At 43.5% G+C, this 24552-nt stretch overlaps 1 protein-coding gene across 4 annotated transcripts in view; it reads right to left on the bottom strand.

Annotated features, from left to right (window-relative positions):
- The window catches only part of LOC124006760 (microtubule-associated serine/threonine-protein kinase 3-like), a 164992-nt gene that overhangs the window by 66009 nt on the left and 74431 nt on the right, over positions 1-24552 (bottom strand). For all 4 annotated transcript variants that reach the window (XM_046316886.1, XM_046316888.1, XM_046316887.1 and 1 more), the window contains one exon: positions 11445-11476. In XM_046316886.1, the coding sequence (XP_046172842.1) occupies positions 11445-11476 (32 nt within the window). The remainder of the gene's footprint in view (positions 1-11444; positions 11477-24552) is intronic.

Raw genomic sequence — 24552 nt, 5'->3', positions numbered from 1 at the left:
GACGAACAGTTATTGTACGTTGCTTCCTCTGACGGTGCCACGGTGAAAGTACGAGCTCTTCAGTAAGGTAATTTTACTGATGGTGTTTGTCTATGGAGATTGCATGGCTGTATGCTCAATTTTATACACCTATCAGCAACAAATCCAGTAATTTGAAGGGGTGTCCACATAATTTGTTTGTACAGTACCAGTAAAAAGTTGACACCTACTCATTCAAGTGTTTTTCTTTATTTTTACTATTTTCTACATTGTATAATAATAGTGAAGACATCAAAACTATGAAATAACACATATGGGCTCATGTCGTATCCAAAAATAGTGTTAAACAAATCAAAATACATTTTATATTTTATATTGTTCAAAGTTGCCACCTTTGCCTTGATGACAGTTTGCACACTCTTGGCATTCTCTATACCAGCTTCTCCTGGAATGCTTTTCCAACAGTGTTGAAGGAATTCCCACATAAGCTAATCCCTTGATGGCTGCTTTTCCTTCACTCTGCAGTCCAACTCAATCCAAACCATCTCAATTTGGTCATCAGATGCAGCATGCCACCACTCTCCTTCTTGGCCAAATAGCCCTTACACAGCCTGGAGGTGTGTTTTGGATCATTGTTCTGTTGAAAAACAAATGATAGTCTCACTAAGCGCAAACCAGATGGGATGGCGTATTGCTGCAGAATGCTGTGGTAGCTATGCTGGTTAAGTGTGTCTTGAATTCAAAATAAATCACTGACAGTGTCACCAGCAAGGCACCCCCACACCATCACACCACCTCCTCCATGCTTCACGGCGAGAACCACACATGCGTTCACCTACTCTGCATCTCAAAAATCTCATCAGACCAAAGGACAGATTTCCACTGGTCTAATGTCCATTACTCGTGTTTCTTGGCCCAAGCAATTCTCTTCTTCTTATTGGCATCATTTAGTAGTGGTTTCTTTGAAGCAATTCGACCATGAAAACCTGATTCACGTAGTCTCCCCTAAACAGTTGATGTTGAGATGTGTCTGTTACTTGAACTCAGAAGCATTTATTCGGGCTGTAATCTGAGGTGCAGTTAACGCTAATGAACTTATCCTCTGCAGCAGAGGTAGCTCTGGGTCTTTCTTTCCAGTGGCGGTCCTCATGAGAGACAGTTTCATCATAGCGCTTGAGAGTTTTTGCAACTGCACTTGAAGAGACTTTCAAAGTTGAACTTTTCTAGATTGACTGACCTTCATGTCTTAAAGTAATGGACTGTCGTTTCTCTGTGCTTATTTGAGCTGTTCTTGCCATAATATGGACTTGGTCTTGTACCAAATAGGGCTGTCTTCTGTATACCACCCCTACCTTGTCACAACACAACTGATTGGTTGATATGCATTTCCAGATAAACGAAATTCCACAAATTAACAAGGCACACCTGTTAATTGAAATGCATTCCAGGTGACTACCTCATGAAGCTGGAACAGAGAATGCCAAGAGTGTGCAAAGCTGTCATCAAGGCAAAGGGTGGCTGCTTTGAAGAAACTCAAATATAAAATATATTTGGGTTTGTTTTACACTTTTTTGGTTACTACATGATTCCATATGTGTTATTTCATAGTTCTAAAATGTTTGAAAATAGTAAAAATAAAGAAAAACCCTGTAATGAGAAGATGTCCAAACTGACTAGTACTATATCTAGTGTACCAGCAGCAGCTCTGAGCTCTAATCATTTATAAGGAGTCATTGTGACTCCACAAGGGCAACCGGCAACACTCACTCAATCTGGTTCATTCAGAGTTTAGCTTCTTTTGAAAGTAATCGACAGTGTGGATGACAGTCGATGAACGTGGAAAAGTAAAGGAGTCACAATGAAGGGGGGGGGGGTAAAAATGACAAAATACATTTAGCTTTGTGGTTCCCTCCACCTTAGATCATAGGAACAATATCTGGCTCTATTATAGTAAGAATCAAATCTCTTCCATGCCCAAGGATACCTCTTTACAATTAAATTGGTGCCATTAGTGTGTCTCACCCACTGTAAGGTGTATATATAAGCACCCTTGGACATATCCAAACACATTATTAAGAAACCTTGTTTTTTTTCGAGAAACCTTGAATACCCAATCTGACTAAGATTTTTTTTCTTTAGTCAAACTTTAATGAACATTATTAGTCTTTGCTATTGTCAAAACGTCATCTGACTGTCCTGCTGAGTTTATTCACTTTTTGTTGGGTGTTCATTCTAGGCTGTGTTCTGGCCCCCGCAGATACACCGTCAACACAACCGACGACTAGAGAGATAGATATTAATCATACATATGGTGGGCTTGTTATATCGGACATGTCATAAATCACCAACACGCTGCCCAACGAGACTTATTGAAATATTATTTGACAATGCCGGAGATATGCATCAATAAGGCATTATTCCAATTACAATCTCTCATGTGCAACCAACTCAGAAAGAGTACAGTGAAAATGATCTCCCTTGTCAGATTCTCTGTGTTGCTGTACCCTACTTTCTCTCCATTGTACCTTTTGCAAATAGGTGCAGCTGGCCTGTATTTGCGGTACAGAACAAACACAGGAAATGGCTGCCTATGAACACAAAGAATGGGAGAGGAGGCTAGAGGGGGCTTTAGTTGGCCCTAAGCACCCATGCGATTGTGAAGTCGCCAGTTGTCAAATGACACAGTTGAAGTGTTTCCCAAAACTCTAGACCCAAAAGCAAACCACGGCCAGTGGCCATCAAATTATACAGCTCACTACTCTCTGTGGGCTTAAACTCAACTTGAAATCCTAGCACATCACAAAGAAAAGGTGATTACATTAATGTCCCTGTTAGGATTCAACCCTAGAAATCTAAACCACCACAGCAAGTAAGCGTTGTGAGTGTGGCTAGTGCTCCAATTGCACAGCATATACATTAGGATCATTGAGATGTGCCGACTGTCTCAATTTCCAACACTTGCGTGTGATCTATTTCTAGTTATTTAATTGTACCACGCACAAGCCTGTAAGTTATTAAGGTCGCCCTATGAATAGAAGACAATAAACACTTAGCGTAGATGACTGGAAATCAAACCTCTGATCTATTTTGAGTGTACACACAACAAATTGTCTTGAACTGCCCTGATTCCCTTTTCATTGTAAAAGCTGTAGATTTAAATCAGAGCTTTGTTTGGGAATGTCAACAAGACCATCTTTTTCAGGACCTACATTTTATTACCCAACAAATGTCATCTGTTCCATAAATAGATGAACACTGACATATTCTTCAAAACAACATTCAGGAAAAAGAGGGCAATATGTGACCCCAACGATGCCATCACCATTGATGCCAGAGGGTTTATGACATATTTCTCATAAACCTTCAATTTCTCTTCTTAAAAATATTGAGCCTAACCCCACTGCTAACCTTATGCCTAACCCTAACCCCACTGCTAACCTTATGCCTAACCCTAACCACACTGCTAACCTTATGCCTAACCCTAACCCCACTGCTAACCTTATGCCTAACCCTGCTAACCTTACCCCAACCCCACTGCTAACCTTATGCCTAACCCTAACCCCACTTATGCCTAACCTGCTAACCTTATGCCTAACCCTAACCCCAACTGCCTAACCCTAACCCCACTGCTAACCTTATGCCTAACCCTAACCCCACTGCTAACCTTATGCCTAACCCTAACCACACTGCTAACCTTATGCCTAACCCTAACCCCACTGCTAACCTTATGCCTAACCCTAACCCCACTGCTAACCTTATGCCTAACCCTAACCACACTGCTAACCCTAACCCCACTGCTAACCTTATGCCTAACCCTAACCCACTGCTAACCCCTAACCCTAACCACACTGCTAACCTTATGCCTAACCCTAACCCCACTGCTAACCTTATGCCTAACCCTAACCCCAACCTGCTAACCTTACTGCCTAACCTTATGCCTAACCCCACTGCTAACCTTATGCCTAACCCTAACCACACTGCTAACCTTATGCCTAACCCTAACCCACTGCTAACCTTATGCCTAACCCTAACCACACTGCTAACCTTATGCCTAACCCTAACCCCAACCCCACTGCCCTAACCTTATTATGCCTAACCCTAACCACACTGCTAACCTTATGCCTAACCCTAACCCACCTAACCCTAACCCACTGCTAACCTTATGCCTAACCCTAACCCCACTGCTAACCTTATGCCTAACCCTAACCACACTGCTAACCCTAACCCCACTGCTAACCTTATGCCTAACCCTAACCCCACTGCTAACCTTATGCCTAACCCTAACCCCACTGCTGCCTAACCCTAACCCCACTGCTAACCTTATGCCTAACCCTAACCCCTAACCTTATGCCTAACTGCTAACCTTATGCCTAACCCTAACCACACTGCTAACCCCTAACCCCCCCACTGCTAACCTTATGCCTAACCCTAACCCCACTGCTAACCTTATGCCTAACCCTAACCCTAACACTGCTAACCTTATGCCTAACCCTAACCCCACTAACCTTATGCCTAACCCTAACCACACTGCTAACCCTAACCCTAACCACACTGCTATGCCTAACCCTAACCACACTGCTAACCTTATGCCTAACCCCACTGCTAACCTTATGCCTAACCCTAACCACACTGCTAACCTTATGCCTAACCCCACTGCTAACCTTATGCCTAACCCTAACCACACTGCTAACCTTATGCCTAACCCTAACCACACTGCTAACCTTATGCCTAACCCCACTGCTAACCTTATGCCTAACCCTAACCACACTGCTAACCTTATGCCTAACCCTAACCCCACTGCTAACCTTATGCCTAACCCTAACCACACTGCTAACCTTATGCCTAACCCTAACCACACTGCTAACCTTATGCCTAACCCTAACCACACTGCTAACCCTAACCCCACTGCTAACCTTATGCCTAACCCTAACCCCACTGCTAACCTTATGCCTAACCCTAACCACACTGCTAACCTTATGCCTAACCCTAACCACACTGCTAACCTTATGCCTAACCCTAACCCCACTGCTAACCTTATGCCTAACCCTAACCACACTTAACCTGCCTAACCCTAACCACACTGCTAACCTTATGCCTAACCCTAACCCCACTGCTAACCTTATGCCTAACCCTAACCCCACTGCTAACCTTATGCCTAACCCTAACCACACTGCTAACCCTAACCCCACTGCTAACCTTATGCCTAACCCTAACCCTAACCCCACTGCTAACCTTATGCCTAACCCTAACCCCACTGCTAACCTTATGCTAACCTTAACCTGCCCTAAACCCTAACCACACTGCTAACCCCACTGCTAACCTAACCACACTGCTAACCTTATGCCTAACCCTAACCACACTGCTAACCTTATGCCTAACCACACTGCTAACCTTATGCCTAACCCCACTGCTAACCTTATGCCTAACCCTAACCCCACTGCTAACCTTATGCCTAACCCTAACCACACTGCTAACCTTATGCCTAACCCTAACCACACTGCTAACCTTATGCCTAACCCTAACCACACTGCTAACCCTAACCCCACTGCTAACCTTATGCCTAACCCTAACCCCACTGCTAACCTTATGCCTAACCCTAACCACACTGCTAACCCTAACCCCACTGCTAACCTTATGTCTAACCCTAACCCCACTGCTAACCTTATGCCTAACCCTAACCCCACTGCTAACCTTATGCCTAACCCTAACCACACTGCTAACCTTATGCCTAACCCTAACCACACTGCTAACCTTATGCCTAACCCTAACCACACTGCTAACCTTATGCCTAACCCCACTGCTAACCTTATGCCTAACCCCACTGCTAACCTTATGCCTAACCCCACTGCTAACCTTATGCCTAACCCTAACCACACTGCTAACCTTATGCCTAACCCCACACTGCTAACCTTATGCCTAACCCTAACCCCCTAACCCTAACCCCACTGCTAACCTTATGCCTAACCCTAACCACACTGCTAACCTTATGCCTAACCCTAACCACACTGCTAACCTTATGCCTAACCCTAACCACACTGCTAACCTTATGCCTAACCCGAACCTTAAACGATGACTAAAAAAAGCACATTTTAACGATAGTCTTTTTATTTGTTTATTGTGGCTGTGCATCTAGTTCACCTTCAAAGGTGGTCCCCAGCCATGCACCCATCTATTAGTGTAGGGGTTCCTAAACTTTTTGGGCCCGTAAACCCGTTTACTCTAGAGATCTTTTTAAATGTGCAAATCCCCCCGTAAAAAAAGGTACGTAATCAACGGCCAATGTTTACTTTTGATGATGTTCTTCTCCCCCCTGTCTGATTTAGTGCCTGGTCTTGACCACTCAGTTCTAAGGAGACTTTTGGGCCTTGTAGAGGGAAACAGAAGACAAACACGTGTTCCTGAGAGCCTTAACTTTGAGTGATAGAGTCATAATATTTTGTAACTTAAACCGTTCAAAAAAGATCGAGCCACACACCGCTGTTTTTTTACATCCTCATCTAGTGGCTACTGGAGGTTACCGACGGAACCCGGTTCTATGAACCAAGCACAATTTGTATTTGTATATATATATTTATATTTATATATTTCTTTTCATAGTTTCTCTCGCAACCCCATTTTCAAATCAGGCGACCCCATATGGGGTCACGACCCCTAGTTTGGGAAAGGCTGTATTAGTGGGTGACCATCTTTGTGGCTCACTTCTGCTGCACTGGCAGGTAGAGCAGCATGGTGTCAGAGTCAAATCCCATCAGAATAGGCATGAAATACACAGGAGATTGATGTCCAAAGCTGAAGAGGACCAAACATGTTGGACCATGACATTCTCACATGAAACAAATAGCTGGGTGATTCCTTTTGTGTTTTCACACCACACTTTATATTGAGGATTTCCCTGCATTCATAAACAGATGAGGGAAAGGGGGATACTTAGTCAGTTGTACAACCGAACGTCTTCAACTGAAATGTGTCCTCCGCATTTAAATGTGTCCTCCCTCTGAATCAGAGCGGTGTGGCTGCCTTAAAAGGTACTGTTGGTGCAAATAGAGTTGACGCCATTCAACTATAATCCTAGTGCTCCTGCTGTTACTTTGCCCTAGCCTGCAGACAGACGTGGCAACTGACTTAATCCAATCTGGATCCCTTTCAGGGACAGTTTCCAGGTACACGTTGCACTCAGGCACAGATCTAGGATGAGTTTATACTGCATAACTCCTGACCTTAACATTTGAGGGAGGAAACACAAAACTGATCTGAAGGTCAGCCTCTAAGGGGCAGGTTCATCCTACTCCATATACCGGGTGGTAAACAGCAGTGTTTAAAGCTGGCAACCTGCCACTCAAGCATAAGGTGAGTCTTTTAAGTAATTCATTAAACATGTGCCATCCAAGGCACATGCATTCCCACAACAGACACCATAAACCCTGGTGATCATAACCCTATACTATCTATAAACCTATAGTGTCTATACATCCTATAGTGTCTATAAACCTAGTGTCTATACATCCTATAGTATAGTATCAATAAACAAATAGTGTCTATAAATCCTATAGTATACCATCAAAAAACCTATAGTGTCTATACATCCTATAGTATAGTATCTATAAACCTATAGTGACTATAAATCCTATAGTATCTATAAACCTATAGTGTCTATACATCCTATAGTATAGTATCTATAAACCTACAGTGACTATAAATCCTATAGTATCTATAAATCTACAGTGACTATAAATCCTATAGTATCTATAAATCTATAGTGTCTATACATCCTATAGTATAGTATCTATAAATCTATAGTGACTATAAATCCTATAGTATCTATAAACCTATAGTGACTATAAATCCTATAGTATCTATAAACCTATAGTGACTATAAATCCTATAGTATAGTATCTATAAACCTATAGTGACTATAAATCCTATAGTATAGTATCTATAAATCTATAGTGACTATAAATCCTATAGTGTCTATACATCCTATAGTATAGTATCTATAAACCTATAGTGACTATAAATCCTATAGTATCTATAAACCTATAGTGTCTATAAATCCTATAGTATAGTATCTATAAATCCTATAGTATAGTGTCTATAAACCTATAGTGTCTATAAATGGATGTTATCGGAGCTATCGGCGAAGCTGAGGGCTGAGTCTGAGAGGGTCGAGGAGTTATTGGACAGAATGGAGGAGAGTGAACGGATGGGAGATGAGGAGACACTCGAGGAGGTGTTAATAGAATTGGGGGAGTGTGAAGAAAGAGAGCAGTTGATTTGGCGTAGTAAGCAAGGCATTCGCCCTGAGGTGCGTGTACCCAGCTCGGTACCACCAGTGCCGGCACCCCGCATCAGGCTGTCTCTCCGTCCCATCAACACAGGTGCTCCCGCCTGTCCGGCGCTACCAGAGTTTCCGCCCCTCAGTCCAGAGGCGCCGGAGCCCCTCAGTCCAGAGGCGCCGGAGCCCCTCAGTCCAGAGGCGCCGGAGCCCCTCAGTCCAGAGGCGCCGGAGCCCCTCAGTCCAGCGGCGCCGGAGCCCCTCAGTCCAGCGGCGCCGGAGCCCCTCAGTCCAGCGTCGCCCAGCGCCGCCTGAGCCCGCCCCAGCGTCTGCCCAGCGCCCGCCCGGCCCAGCGCCGCCCGTCTGCCCAGCGCCGCCTGAGCCGCCCGTCTGCCCAGCGCCGCCTGAGCGCGCCTGAGCCCCGTCTGCCCAGCGCCGCCGGAGCCGCCCGTCTGCCCAGCGCCGCCTGAGCCGCCCGTCTGCCCAGCGCCGCCTGAGCCGCCCGTCTGCCCAGCGCCGCCTGAGCCGCCCGTCTGCCCAGCGCCGCCTGAGCCGCCCGTCTGCCCAGCGCCGCCTGAGCCGCCCGTCTGCCCAGCGCCGCCTGAGCCGCCCGTCTGCCCAGCGCCGCCTGAGCCGCCCGTCTGCCCAGCGCCGCCTGAGCCGACCGTCTGCCCAGCGCCGCCAGGGCCGCCAGTCTGCAAGGAGCCGCCAGTCTGCAAGGAGCCGCCAGAGCCGCCAGTCTGCAATGAGCCGCCAGCGCCGCCAGCCAGCCAGCCAGGATCCGCCGGAACCGCCAGCCAGCCAGCCAGGATCCGCCGGAACCGCCAGCCAGCCAGCCAGGATCCGCCGGAACCGCCAGCCAGCCAGCCAGGATCCGCCGGAACCGCCAGCCAGCCAGGATCCGCCGGAACCGCCAGCCAGCCAGGATCCGCCGGAACCGCCAGCCAGCCAGGATCCGCCGGAACCGCCAGCCAGCCAGGATCCGCCGGAACCGCCAGCCAGCCAGGATCCGCCGGATCCATCAACCTGCCCGAGCTTCCCCTCAGTCCCGAGCTTCCCCTCAGTCCCGAGCTTCCCCTCAGTCCCGAGCTTCCCCTCAGTCCCGAGCTTCCCCTCAGTCCCGAGCTTCCCCTCAGTCCCGAGCTTCCCCTCAGTCCCAGTCCCGAGCTTCCCTCAGTCCCGAGCTTCCCCTCAGTCCCGAGCTTCCCCTCAGTCCCGAGCTTCCCCTCAGTCCCGAGCTTCCCCTCAGTCCCGAGCTTCCCCTCAGTCGTGAGGCACCCCTCAGTCCAGGTTGGCCCTTTGTTGGGGTTAGTAGGCCTGGGTCGGCGGAGAGGGTCGCCAATCAAGGGACGCGAAGGAGGTGGACAGAGACTATGTTGGAATGGGGTCCACGTCCAGCGCCAGAGCCGCCACCGTGGACAGACGCCCACCCAGACCCTCCCCTATGGATTTAGGTAGCGGCCGGGAGTCCGCTCCTTTGTGTGGGGGGGTACCGTCACGCCCTGGCCTTAGTATTCTGTGTTTTCGTTATTATTTTGGTTAGGCCAGGGTGTGACATGGGGATTTATGTGGTTTGTTTTGTCTGTTTTTTTTGTAGTTATGGGATTGTGGTTAGAGTAGTACTCTAGGTAAGTCTATGGTTGCCTAGAGTGGTTCTCAATCAGAGGCAGGTGTTTATCGTTGTCTCTGATTGGGAACCATATTTAGGCAGCCATATTCTTTAGGTCTCTTGTGGGTGATTGTTCCTGTCTTTGTGTTTGTGGCACCAGATAGGACTGTTTCGTTTTTTTCACATTTCTTGTTTTGTAGATTGTTCTATTTTCATCTTTATTAAAGATGTACAAAACTAACCACGCTGCAGTTTGGTCCGCCTCTCTTTCACCAGAAGAAAACCGTTACACCTATAAATCAAATCAAATCTAATTGTATTTGTCACATACACATGGTTAGCAGATGTTAATGCGAGTGTAGCGAAATGCTTGTGCTTCTAGTTCCGACAATGCAGTAATAACCAACAAGTAATCTAACTAACAATTCCAAAACTACTGTCTTATACACAGTGTAAGGGGATAAAGAATATGTACATAAGGATATATGAATGAGTGATGGTATAGAGCAGCATAGGCAAGATACAGTAGATGGTATCGAGTACAGTATATACATATGAGATGAGTATGTAAACAAAGTGGCATAACCATAGTGTCTATAAACCTAGTCGTTTAATCCTATAGTATAGTATATATACACCTATAGCGTCTACAAACCCTATAGCGTCTACAAACCCTATAGCGTCTACAAACCCTATAGCGTCTACAAACCCTATAGCGTCTACAAACCTATAGCGTCTACAAACCCTATAGCGTCTATAAACCTATAGCGTCTATAAACCTATAGCGTCTATAAACCTATAGTGTCTATAAACCTATAGTGTCTATAAACCTATAGTGTCTATAAACCTATAGTGTCTATAAACCTAGTGTCTATAAATCCTATAGTATAGTGTCTATAAATCCTATAGTATAGTATCCTATAGTATAGTATCCTATAGTATAGTATCCTATAGTATAGTATCCTATAGTATAGTATCCTATAGTATAGTATCCTATAGTATAGTATCCTATAGTATAGTATCCTATAGTAAAGTATCCTATAGTATAGTATCCTATAGTAAAGTATCCGTTTCCTCAGATGATTTCTGAAGCATGTGTCTTATTTTATTTGTATCAATCCACTAGGCAATGGAGGGTAGTATAGATATTACAGACACTAATACCGATACCCATTTTTCACTGGTTTGTTAGAAACATTGACCCTTAAAATGTGTTTTTATTCTCTCAAGTGCCCAATGACGTTAGCTGAGGCAGCTATTTAAATTCAAAACAAAATGGTTTGCTTCTAATTGAGACTATTTTCAAATGAATTTACAGCTTCTTGGCTGATATCTTCTAATTTCTTCAGAGAATCAGCAAATAGGATAGCATGAGAACGAAAAATGGAACTATGGACTCAAAAGATGGCGACATGCACTCCTTGATCCGTCAGCCACTGTTGAAAGTACACAACTCCTTTGTTTAGCTCTAAGTATAACACAACGACAGTAAGTAGCCTGCAAGAGCTACACAAACACATCATGCATCTGTGGAGGCACAATATGTGGTCGTGGATGTTTAATATAAGAAACAGATTTACTCACAAACTTCCTCTTCTTGGAAGACTCAGCTCCTTCTAAAAAGAAAAAGAAATAAGAAAAAGATTGATAAATCAAATGTTTACACAGTGACACAGAATCGTTGTTAAACAGCATGATATAAAACCTGAAGAAAACACATTAAAAAAGTTAAATGGATGTTAAAATCAGGTCATATATTGATATTCATCAGACAGTGCTGACTGTCTGACTAGCCTGTCGTGGGATAATGGATGACCTTTGTTTTAATTAGCTACATAGCTGCTGTATCCTTGCCACTTAAATGGATGTGCATTATTTGTCATTGTCAATTAAATAACAAATAAATAAGAGATGACTTGCGCACTCACTTGCATGATCGCACGCACGCCCCCCCCCCCCCCCACTCCCAAAACATGACTTCACTTTCTTGGCTGACCCAGTTCGAGTACCTCAAGACCAAAAGCACCGAGTCACACAGTTAATAATGAAACAATTCAAAGAGCACGCAATTCACACTCTCAAAGGCCATATGTAAATCACAGAATAATTGTGCCTCAAAAGACAAGGCGCTAGACTAACTTTTTCCACTTGTGCGACCAACTTCATGAGTTGATTGCAGCAACACATGATTTGGTCGCACCAACTCTTCACAGCTGCGCGGTGACAATGACCTGACCTGTGTCCTATAATGTATCTGCATTCCATACAGAGCCAGGCTAATAATGAATAGCAATCTTTTAAATTAGCATGCCCTTGACATTCAGGTAAATTTGCCAGCGGCACACTGAAAGGTACTAGTGTCACGACTTCTGCCGAAGTCAAAGTATCTCCTTGTTCGGGCGGTGCTCGGCGGTCGACGTCACCGGTCTTCTAGCCATCATTGATCCATTTTTTCATTTTACATTGGTTTCGTCTTGTCTTCCTACACACCTGGTTTCAATCGAATTCATTACCTGTTGTATATTTCATTCATTGTTATTAAATAACTCCATTACACTGTTTGATTCTCCTGCGCCTAACTTCCCTGCCACCTATACACACACGACTCTGACAACTAGCCCAAATAAAAACTGGCCAGGGAAAGCAGATGCACACACCATTTAAATGCTATCTTTATAATAGTGATGTGGGGGAAACATTGATTACATGTCGAGATATTATTTCTGACAATATATCATATCGTATAGTTGACAGAAGCGCAATACTATTTCTGCGCTTGTTTGCTGTACCTGCATCAAAACAAAGCTTGTTCTCCATCTTTTTAAATTGAGAATTTGTTTTCAGCACTTCCCCCCCCATGACGGTTCAAAACTCGTTCTCTCATGGCATCATCTCGTCTCTCTGCAGCAGACATGGTGAGCAATATATGTTTGGAACTTCGAATTGCAATAAAATCACAGTATCAAATCGCATTACATATAGAATCTTAAGAATCACAATACATATCGTATCTTCACTTAAGTATTGTGATAGTATCGTGAGGTACCTGGACATTTCCAGCCCTAGTTCCTATTGGTTATATTTAAAAATATTTAAAAATATAACCGTGGCACAATCTCAAAAAGGGTGTTATTTTTTTGCGATTTTGAACAGTCACTACAGTTGTAGGGTGAAATCAATTTCATATTTGGTAAATTCAGTTTTACAGGTTTTATCTCAGTTTCGGAGTTTTCCTAGTAGTGATGTTTTTGTACAATGTAGAATACATGTGACGACAGAGTTTGCTAAAACAAATGCCCCGCTACACAAATCATCATGAAATCATTCTACCAGGTAGGCCTACTTTGGAGTCAACATTTAATTGCAAGGGGAAATTTTGGGGAAAGCCTTCAGAAACAATCGTTTAAACAGCTCATGATGACTGAATTGCGTATAGCAAAGATTCAACCAAGACTTCGGACCAACCTTTTTGAATACCTGGTCTGCCTGCTCATTGCTGTTTGAATAAATGTCGATTTAAAAAAATGTAAAAACACGTGACCAGGTAAAAAAAAAAACGTTTTTAATTATACACTGGCACTCTAGCAACTAATATTTTGTTGTACTGAAACTGTTTTGGTCACCGTTTTGAGCCCTGGAAGAGGAATCATGTCTATTGCTCGACCATTACAATCATAAAGCTTTTCTCAGGAAAACAAGCTACAGTACGCTCCCCCGGAGGTTGTGCTGTACTGCAGCAGTCCCTGCAGTGGGGGGAAAACATCAACAATGCTTTCATTGATTGCCCAGGGGAGTGGATTAGGCACCTTGAACCGTACCAGCTCTGTATTTACTGTACCCGTAAATGAACGTGAAAAATGTCACAAGCATTTGCGTAGATGGTTTTCCTGCTCGTTTTTATTCCATCAACTGTAATGGATCTCAATATGTTTAATTACAGGCTGTTGAATTCATAGATATCATATATTGGACAGAGTAGCTCTATTCCCAATACAGATTCAAGTCAGTATATCATAAAAGTAATGTGTTCATTATACACAGATGAAATAATGCACCTTTAAAAAGCAGGCCTCTATTGTGTACAACACGTGTTGAAAATGCATCAAAAGTGAATAAAATAAGAGATTTTCCAATAATGCACATCCACAGTAGCTCTGCAGTCTGCACTCATGAGAAATGTAATGGTATTAATATACCAGTAGAGGGGAGCATTTACAATAAGGTAGTACTGTCATTTTCTGATGTATACATGCACTTTCTGTCTGGGGACTGCTGCTGTGAATGTATGTACTGACCAAACCACAGCCTGCAGTTACACAGAGCAAGTGAACAGAATATATTTGAACTGGGACTGTGGAACTGCACTGAGGTGAACATAAAAGGACTTTTGCACGTTTGAACACATCTCAAATGCACTTACGTGGTGTCAACTCGATTGGAATTTTCCATTAAATTGCATTCAGATTCCGTGGAGCAACAAGAATCCCACAACCACACACGGAGATGACAGGACTACAAACCCACACAATTCCATTTGTAACGCGTTTTGTTCCTAATCCTTTCACCAGTATGTCATTGCACTAAACTGCCATAGTCAAGATGCCCAAATTAACTATGGTTGAACAAATACACAAAACAGTACAGTAAGGGTGAGGTCCGATTGTCTTAGAAACGAGACAGCAGAGAGTTTAAAGAGGGAGGTGTTTAAAGGGTCTAGTCAGTAGAAAATTAACTAAGCTAATTAACTAAGTCCCTCTCCCCGTGGCCATCAATTAGAGCTTGATGGCTCCTGTGGATCCAAGCCAGCATTTCATAGGCTAACGTGACTGTGGTTCATGCTAAGTACCATAAGGGAATATGTGAAGCTACTGTGAATTCTAACCAATGACAGCATAACAAATCATTGTAGGTGCCTACTGTCTGGTCTAGCTGGTTCAATGGCACACACAGCAACAAAAAATCCTGGTAAAACCTGTGGCGATTTACTTTAAAGATTAAAACATGTGTCATGAGTCATGACTGCCGGCAGAGAAGAAATAGCTTGCCCACAAATTCTACAAAGTTGAGTTAACACTATTAACGTTTCCCTTTACTGTGACAATTGAGATCAAATCAAAGCAATATTAGCCACTTTCAATGAAACATACTGAAACAAAATGAACTATTCAAGATATTTTGTTGTCGGCAGAAAGCATCGGAATAGGATTTTATTGTGCACGACTCAGCCCGTTCGCTACACAGACGATGCGGCATAACCAATCAGAACTGCAGTAGGCCTATATGCGAATTGACCATTGCCATACATGGATCTGTAAAATTGACTTTGAACCGGATTGTGTTTACAGCTGTGGTGGAGAGTAGATGCGCTTGTTTTGAGATCAAAGCGTGAGCTGCATGTAGCCACGTGTGCACATTTGGTTCATATCCTTTGCTAGTTAGTGAGTTATTAGCCCAGTTATAGATCATTTGTAGTCAGCAATGGGGGAGGGATTGCTTCCAACAAGAGCACACAATGTGTACATTTATAGACATTCTTGAAAAGAGAGTCAAGTAAAAACATTTTTTTACAGTTTAAAAGTGATGTATTTTGAGAGTAGCCAATAGGCAGAGGGTAGCATCATTTGTCTGATTATTTGTAATAAATGGTATGGGAAAAATAATGCATTTCATGTTGTAAAGTGGTTTTCATGTACCAAACAACACATTTTCAGTCACCTCCTTGTCTGAAGGACGAGTGGATAAAAAAGGTTAATGTCAAGCCCTGCACGTTGTTTTCAAAAGTCTCAGAATGTAGGCTTACATTGAACACCTCACATTGGTTGCTACTGTAGGCTGAATGATAGAACAGCTATTTCCATGTTAAAATGTTATGGGATGCATTTTTTCCATTATTTTGATGGTAGGCCACTCTGGTAAGTCTACATTATGATCAAATAGCCACAGTAGTCTACTTGGCCACATAAAACTGTACTGCATCAGTGGTTCACAGTAAACAAATGCTGGAATTTGCACAGAATTTACACAACGTTCAAGTTCGTGCTCAGCAGACCTAAAATTTGCTTAGTGCCCCCAAAAAATGTAGGGAACATTGGTCATGACTATATCTCTCACAGTGGGTAAGAAGTTGATCCACTGACATACACTTCTACTGTGTGAGAAACCCTATACACAACCCAGTGAGCTAGTCTTCCCCATATGGTGTGGAGACACATCAAAGTGCATGGAACCACTGTGACATTGTACTCATGAGTACAAACGGAGAGTGGTGGTGGTGGATGAAAGTGGCTGGTTTGAGAGAGGAGACAATGCGCCCGAGACGGCACTCCTCGTCTGAGTTTGTCATGCCTCTGAACTCCCAGACCACCACACTGAACAGCAGTCAGACATAGGAAATAAAAACTTTATTTGATACTAGACAATTGCAGTGGACGACATTCAAAGTGAACCCTCAAAGTTGAGCATAAATTAGTACAAATAAACGGTCAATATTCTCCATAGAGAAGGCATACTTTATCGGAAAATGCTAGACGGCAACAGTGACCATCATTCAAAGTGAACCCTCAATGTTACACATGAATTAGTCCACTGTTGATACAAGTGTACCAAAAGCTAAGGCTAAAAGACTTATGTAATCTTTGGTTTACGCATGAATTGGTGGAGAAATTACAGGGAATAAATGTTCCTTGTGTTAAGGTCAGACGGAATGATTCTACATCCAATCACTCAGGTATTTGAAAAATTCTAGATTACGGAGAATTATTCTGTGATTTCCACATTTTGTTAGGTTACAGCCGTATTCATAAATAGATTAGTGTCCCCCCCCCACATCAATCTACACACAACAACCCCAAAAATATATAGAATTATTTGAAATGTTTACAAATGTATTAATAATAAACTGAAATAGTATTCAGACCCTTTTCTCAGCACTTTGTTGAAGCACCATTGGCAGCGACTACAGCCTCAATTCTTCTTGGGTATTTGGGGAGTTTCTCCCATTCTTCTCTGCAGATCCTCTCAAGCTCGGTCTGGTTGGATGGGGAGCATCGCCACACAGCTATTTTCGGGTCTCTCCAGAGATGGTAGATCAGGTTCAATTCCAGGCTCTGTCTAGGCCACTCAAGGACATTCAGAGACTTGTCCTGTGACACATGGCATTCAGGCCAAAGAGTTAAACTTTGGTTTCATCAGACCAGAGAATCTTGTTTCTTAGGTGCCTTTTGGCAAACTCCAAGCGGGCTGTCGTGTGCATTTTACTGAGGAGTGGGTTCCGTCAGGCCACTCTACCATAAAGGCCTGATTGGTGGAGTGCTGCAGAGATAGTTGTCCTTCTGGAAGGTTCTCCCATCTCCACAGAGGAACTCTGGCGCTCTGTCAGTGTGACCATTGGGTTCTTGGTCACCTCCCTGTCCAAGGCCCTTCTCCCCCAATTGCTCAGTTTGGCCGGGCGGCCAGCTCTAGGAAGAGTCTTGGTGGTTCCTAACTTCTTCCATTTAAGAATGATGGAGGCCACTGTGTTCTTGGGGACATTCAATGCTGCAGAAATGTTTTGGTGACCCTTCCCCAGATCTGTGCCTCGACACAATCCTGTCTCGGAGTGCTATGGAGAAAATTGCTTCCACCTCATGGATTGGTTTTTGCTCTGACATGCACCGTCAACTGTTGAACCTTATATAGACAGGTCTTTCCAAATCATGTCAAATCAATTGAATTTACCACAGGTGGACTCCAATCAAGTTACAGAAACATCAATGGAAACAGGATGCACCTGAGCTCAGTTTCGAGTCTTCGAGCCAAGGCTCTGAATACTTATGTAAATAAAGTAAACGTTTTTGGGGGGGTTTACATACATACATTTACAACAATTTATAAAAACCTGTTTTTGCTCTGTCATTATGGAGTATTGTGTGTAGATTGACGATGATTTTTTGTTGTTGACTGAAATAGGCCTGGATCAGGCTTCTTGCAAGTGGTTTGAAAATGTTCTGTCAGACAGGACTGAATGTGGGATCTGACTGTGTTAAATCTAGTTTCCTGGACATTACAAAAAGTCGATAATGAGACCTGTTCCCTTTACTATTTATGTAAATAATATTGGTCTGTTAACTTGTAATATTAATCTCTGTGTTGACGACACTAACACCACATCCCTTTAAATGAGTTGATTTGGCTATTTCAACCACACCCGTTGTTGACAGGTGTGTAGAAATCGAGCACACAGCCATGCAATCTGCATAAACAAACATTGACAGTAGAATGGCCCGTACTGAAGAGCTCAAATTACTTTCAACGTGGCACTGTCATTGGATGCCAACTTTCCAATAAGTAAATTTGTCAAATTTCTGCCCTGCTTCAGCTGCTCCAGTCAACTGTAAGTGGAAACGGAAACGCCTAGGAGCAACAAAGGTTGAGCCGCGAAGTGGTAGACCATACATGCTCACAGAACTGGACTGCCGAAGTGCTGAAGCGCATGAAAATCATCTGTCCTTGGTTGCACCTCACTACCGAGTTGCAAACTGCCTCTGGAAGCAATGTCAGCACAAGAACTGTTTGGCGAGGGGCCTCCCGAGCGGCGCCGCGGACTAAGGCACTGGGGTGCTTTATTTGGCTGATCGCGCTCTAGCGATTCCTTATGGCGGGTCGGGCGGCAGCGGGCTGGTTGTCAGTGGATCGGCTTTTCGTCTGTCACAACCGTGCGGTTTGGCTTCCGGCTTAACCCGCCCGGGCGGGTGTTAAGACGCGTGATTTGGCCTCCTGAGCCCATTGGGGAGTTGCAGTGAGGAGACAAGATCGGAATTGGGAAGAAAAGGGGTGGCTGGAGTGATGTAAAGCTCGCCATCATTGGACCTCTGGAGCAGTGGAAACACATTCTCTGGAGTCACCAGCTGGCAGTCTGATGGGAGAACGCTACCTGCTCTAATGCATAGTGCCAACTGTAAAGTTTAGTGGAGGAGGAATAATTCTCTGGGGCTGTTTTTCATGGTTCGGTGTAGGCTGCTTAGTTTCAGTGAAGGGAAATATTAACGCTACAGCATACATTGACATTCTAGACAATTCTCTGTTTATAACTTTGTGGCAACAGTTTGGGGAAGGCCCTTTCCAGTTTCGGCATGACAATGCCCTTGTGAACAAAGCGAGGTCCATACAGAAATGGTTTTTCGAGATCAGTGTGGAAGAACATCACTGTCCGGGACCTGACCTCATCTCCATCGACCACATTTGGGATGAATTGGAACGGCGACTGCGAGCCAGGCCTAATCGCCAAACATCAATGCCAAACCTCACTAATGCTCGTGGCTATATGGAAACAAGTCCCCACAGCAATTTTACAACATCTAGTGGAAAGCCTTCCCAGAACAGTGGAGGCTGTTATAGAAGCAAAGGGGAGACCAACTCCATATCAATGCCCATGATTTTGGAATGAGATGTGGACACCTGCAAGTCAAACATACCTTTTATGCGGACACCTTAATACACGCCATTTAGTGTATGTATGCCATTTCCCCCAACTGTTGACCAGGCTATGTTGGAGTTGCAACCTGACCTTGTCAACATTACAGAAAGCCCTGGTTGGTTTAAAACACGTCCTTAATGTGGGCAAGACTAAATATATGTTGGTCTGTAGTTCTCGCAAAAATGTTTCAGAGAGCCTATATATTTATCCAATCGATTGTTCTCCCATTGATCAGGTTCCTGCCTACAAATATATGTGCATTTGGATTGACAAAGACTTAATTGTTTTCAAACATATGGATGAGTTACTTTAAAAAAGTTACAATTTAAAGTGGGCTTCTTTTTTAGAAATAGATCTGGCCACACCCTAGATAGCAGAACGCAGTTTGTGTAATCAACTTTCCTGCCAGTTCATGACTATGGTCACACCATTCACAAGATTGCAGCAGCCACTACTCTTAAACCTTTGATGCAGTCTGCCACAACGCCATTCGTTTTATCACTGGAGACAGTTTTAATATTCACCACTACATCCTGTCCTCATCAAAGCCCCATAGACCAATTCATTACTCCCTTTTCGTTTACAAAGCCCTACACTACACAAGCTTCCAACTAACATAAATTTGTTGCTAAAGTACAAAAGAATAAGCTACCCAACCTGCTCACAGTATTGGTTAACTCTTGGTCTCGAACAATTTAGGTAAATCATTCTTTAGTTTTAGTCGTTGGAATAACCTACAAAATTCCTTGCATCTTGATTTCCTGGAGCCGCTATGGTAGTTTAGGGCTCTGGTGTCGAATTAAATAATTGAGATTTGCACTTGTTTCGATTGATTCTTTTAGTTAATTTGTTGATATTGTGGTGTTGAGGTTGTGCCTTGTGGTTATTTAAACTGATTGTTCTACAAATTGTTCTACCTATTGTGACAAAATGTTTGTACTCAGGGTACCATTGGGAATGATACGCCAGTCTCAATTGGGCTACCCTGAATAAATAAAACTTAATAAAAAATAAAATAAACAGTCCCAAAATATTTTGCATGTCAGCAGTTTAAGATATTGGACTTTCAAGAAGGGTAGTATCCAGATGTTCATGTCATCATACCGTCTCTCATTCCGCAAATTATGGAATTACCGGCTTAGTACACAAGGGGGCGACAAAAGAAAATCCCATTGGCAACTATTACCAGAATGCTAGCAACATTTGCACAAGTAACAGCATATTTCCATGGAGGCTGCCAGCTAAATATGGTAATGAGCACCAACGAAAATAAACAAATTGTAAAGACACGCAATCCAGTGCATAAAGCTACACATCTACTGTACAGGTAGTAGCTACCAATGGTCCTTTTTGGTGAGTTTGGACATTTACAAGCTAATGTGACATTGTGCAAATAAAATAAGTTGACGCCTGCTGGTCTAAAGGAAGAACAGTACTGGCTCTGAAGCAGCATGTGTACACGCTGTGTCTGTGTGGAGTCTGGAGTCGCTCGGGCAACGGGCCTGTCTGCTCTACTCAGAGAAGGTGGAGGAAAAGACGGGCCGAGAACGGAGAAGAGAAAAAAGGCAAGAAAATCAATGTTGCAGCTGTACAAATAACTCACCAAAATGGCTTTGAATTTTCAAACATGGCAGGAAGCTAACGCAATATGATGACCCTGCACCTTACTAATTCAGCCACTTACGTGGTTAACTATCAAGTTAAACTTAGGGGTCACGTTAACGCAGAATTCTATATTATTCACAGAGGAAAAAAATATAAAACGCAGATCCAAAATGCTTCTTATTGTAATATATGCTTGACAGACAAATTTTGCGCTTCAGTTGCACTTCTCCACTCAGATAAGGATTCAGAAACAACAATTATATTGCTAGAAAGCGCTTTTTTGGTTACTACATTTATTATAATTAACCAGGTAGGCTAGTTGAGAACAAGTTCTCATTTGCAATTGCGACCTGGCCAAGATAAAGCAAAGTAGTTCGACACATACAACAACAGAGTTACACATAGAATAAAACATACGGTCAATAATACAGGAGAAAAAATGAAAACAAAAAGTCTATATATTGTGAATGCAAATGAGGTAAGATAAGGGAGTTAAGGCAATAAATAGGCCATGGTTGCAAAGTAATTACAATATAGCAATTAAACACTGGAGGGATTGATGTGCAGAAGATGAATGTGCAAGTAGAGATTCTGGGGTGCAAAGGAGCAAGATAAATAAATAAATAAATACAATATGGGGATGAGGTAGTTGTTGGATGGGCTGTTTACACATCGGCTATGTACAGGTGCAGTGATCTGTGAGCTGCTCTGACCGCTGGTGCTTAAAGCTAGTGAGGGAGATATGAGTCTCCAGCTTGAGATTTTCGCAGTTCGTTCCAGTCATTGGCATCAGAGAACTGGAATTAACCTCTTCAACCTATGGGGGCGCTATGTCATTATTGGATAAAAAAAAATATGCCCGTTTTAAGTGCAATATTTTGTCACGAAAAGATGCTCGACTATGCATATAATTGCCAGCGTTGGAAAGAAAACACTGACGCTTTCAAAACTGCAAAGATATCTGTGAGTACCCCAGAACTGATCTTACAGGCGAAACCAAGATGAAACTTCAAACAGGAAATGAACAGGATTTTTGACGCTGTGTTTTACGAACGTCTCCTTATATGACTGAATATGCTGTGAACGAGCTTGTAGAAAAACACCTTGAGGATCGATTCTAAACAACGTTTGCCATGTTTCAGTCGATATTATGGAGTTATTTTGGAAAAAGTTTGGCGTTTTTATAACTGAATTTTCATTTTCTTTTTGGTAGCCAAACATGACGCAGAAAACAGACCGATTTCTCCTGCACAAATAATCTTTCAGGAAAACTGAACATTTGCTATCTAACTAAGAGTCTCCTCATTGAAAACATCTGAAGTTCTTCAAAGGTAAATGATTTATTGATTGTTTTTGCTGGTTTTTGTGAAAATGTTGCCTGGTGATGCTAACGCTAAATGCTAACGCTAAATGCTCAATGCTAGTTTTGCTATGGCAGAAAAGCATATTCTTGAAAATCTGAGATGACAGTGTTGTTAACAAAAGGCTAAGCATGAGAGCTAGCATATTGATTTCATTTCATTTGCGATTTTCATGAATAGTTACCGTTGCGTTATGGTAATGGGCTTGAGGCTGTAGTCATGATCCCGAATCCGGGTTGGCTCGACGCAAGAAGTTAAAGGCGGTCAAAGGAGGAATTGGCTTTGGGGGTGACCAGTGAAATATACCTGCTGGAGCGCGTGCTACGAGTGGGTGCTGCTATGGTGACCAGTGAGCTGAGATACGGCGGGGCTTTACCTAGCAGAGGCTTGTAGATGACCTGGAGCCAGTGGGTTTGGCCACGAGTATGAAGTGATGGCCAGCCAAAATACAGGTCGCAGTGGTGGGTAGCTTTGGTCACAAAACGGATGGCACTGTGATAGACTGCATCCAAGTTGTTGAGTAGAGTGTTGGAGGCTATTTTATAAATGACATCGCCGAAATCGAGGATTGGTAGGATGATCAGTTTACGAGGGTATGTTTGACAGCATGAATGAAAGATGCTTTGTTGCGAAATAGGAAGCCGATTCTAGATTTAATTTTGGATTGGCGATGCTTAATGTGAGTCTGGAAGTTTACAGTCTAACCAGACACCTAGGTATTTGTAGTTGTCCAGAGTAGTGCTGGACGGGCGGACCGGTGCGGGCAGTGATTGGTTTAAGAGCATGCATTTAGTTTTACTTGCATTTAAGAGCAGTTGGAGGCCACAGGAGAGTTATGGTATTAAAGCTCATCTGGAGGTTAGTTAGCACAGTGTCCAAAGGGCCAGAAGTATACAGAATTGTGTAGTCTGTGTAGAGGTGGATCAGAATCACCAGCAGCAAGAATGACATCTTTGATGAAAACAGAAGAGTCAGCCCAAGAATTGACCCCTGTGACACCCCCATAGACTGCCAAAGGTCTGGACAACAGGCCCTCCAATTTGACAAACTGAACTCTATCAGAGAAGTACTTAGTGAACCAAGTGAGGCAATCATTTGAGAAACCAAGGCTGCCGAGTCTGCCGATAAGAATGTGGTGATTGACAGAGTCGAAAGCCTTGGCCAGGTCGATGAATACGGCTGCAGAGTAATGTCTCGTATCGATGGCGGTTATGATATCATTTAGGACGTTGAGCGTGGCTGAGGTACACCCATGACCAGCTCTGAAACCAGATTGCATAGCGGAGAAGGTACGGTGGAATTCGAAATGGCCTGTGATCTGTTTGTTAACTTGGCTTTCGAAGACCTTAGAAAGGCAGGGCAGGATAGATACAGATATAGGTCTGCAGCAGTTTGAGTCTAGAGTGTCTCCCCCTTTGAAGAGGATGACCGCGGCAGCTTTCCAATCTTTGGTAATCTCAGACGATACGAAAGAGGTTGAACAGGCTAGTGATAGGGGTTGCAACAATTTCAGCAGATAATTTTAGAAAGAGAGGGTCCAGATTGTCTATTTTGCAGCTCTTTCAGGATGTGGGTGAATGAGAAATGGGGAGGCTTGGGCGAGTTGCTGTGCGGAGTGCAGGGCTGACTGGGGTAGGGGTAGCCAGGTTGAAAGCATGACCAACCGTAGAAAAATACTTATTGAAATTCTCAAATTTAGTGGATTTATCAGTGGTGACAATGTTTCTGAGCCTCAGTGCAGTGGGCAGCTGGGAGGAGGTGTTCTTGTTCTCCATGGACTTTAGTGTCCCAGAACTTTTGGGAGTTTGTGCTACAGGATGCAAATCTCTGCTTGAAAAAGCTAGCATTTGCTTTCCTAACTGCCTGTGTATATTTGTTCCTAACTTCCCTGAAAAGTTGCATATCACGGAGGCTATTCAATGCTAATGCTGAAGGCCACAGGATGTTTTGTGCTGGTCAAGGGTAGTCAGGTCTGGAGAGAACCAAGGGCCTTATCTGTTCCTGGTTCTAAATTTTTGGAAAGGGGCATGCTTATTTAAGATGGTGAGGAAGGCACTTTTAAAGAATTACCAGGCATCCTCTACTTACAGGCCAGGTCGATTAGAAAGGCCTGCTCGCTGAAGTGTTTTAGGGAGCGTTTAACAGTGATGAGGGGTGGTCGTTTGACCATGGACCCATTACAGATGCAAGCAATGAGGCAGTGATCCTGAGATCCTGGTTGAAAACAGCAGAGGTGTATTTGGAGGGCAAGTTGGTTAAGATGATATCTATG

The sequence above is a fragment of the Oncorhynchus gorbuscha genome, linkage group LG20 (assembly GCF_021184085.1).
Source record: "Oncorhynchus gorbuscha isolate QuinsamMale2020 ecotype Even-year linkage group LG20, OgorEven_v1.0, whole genome shotgun sequence".
Classification (NCBI taxonomy): Eukaryota; Metazoa; Chordata; class Actinopteri; order Salmoniformes; family Salmonidae; genus Oncorhynchus; species Oncorhynchus gorbuscha.
This window is presented reverse-complemented; position numbering and strand designations above follow the sequence as displayed.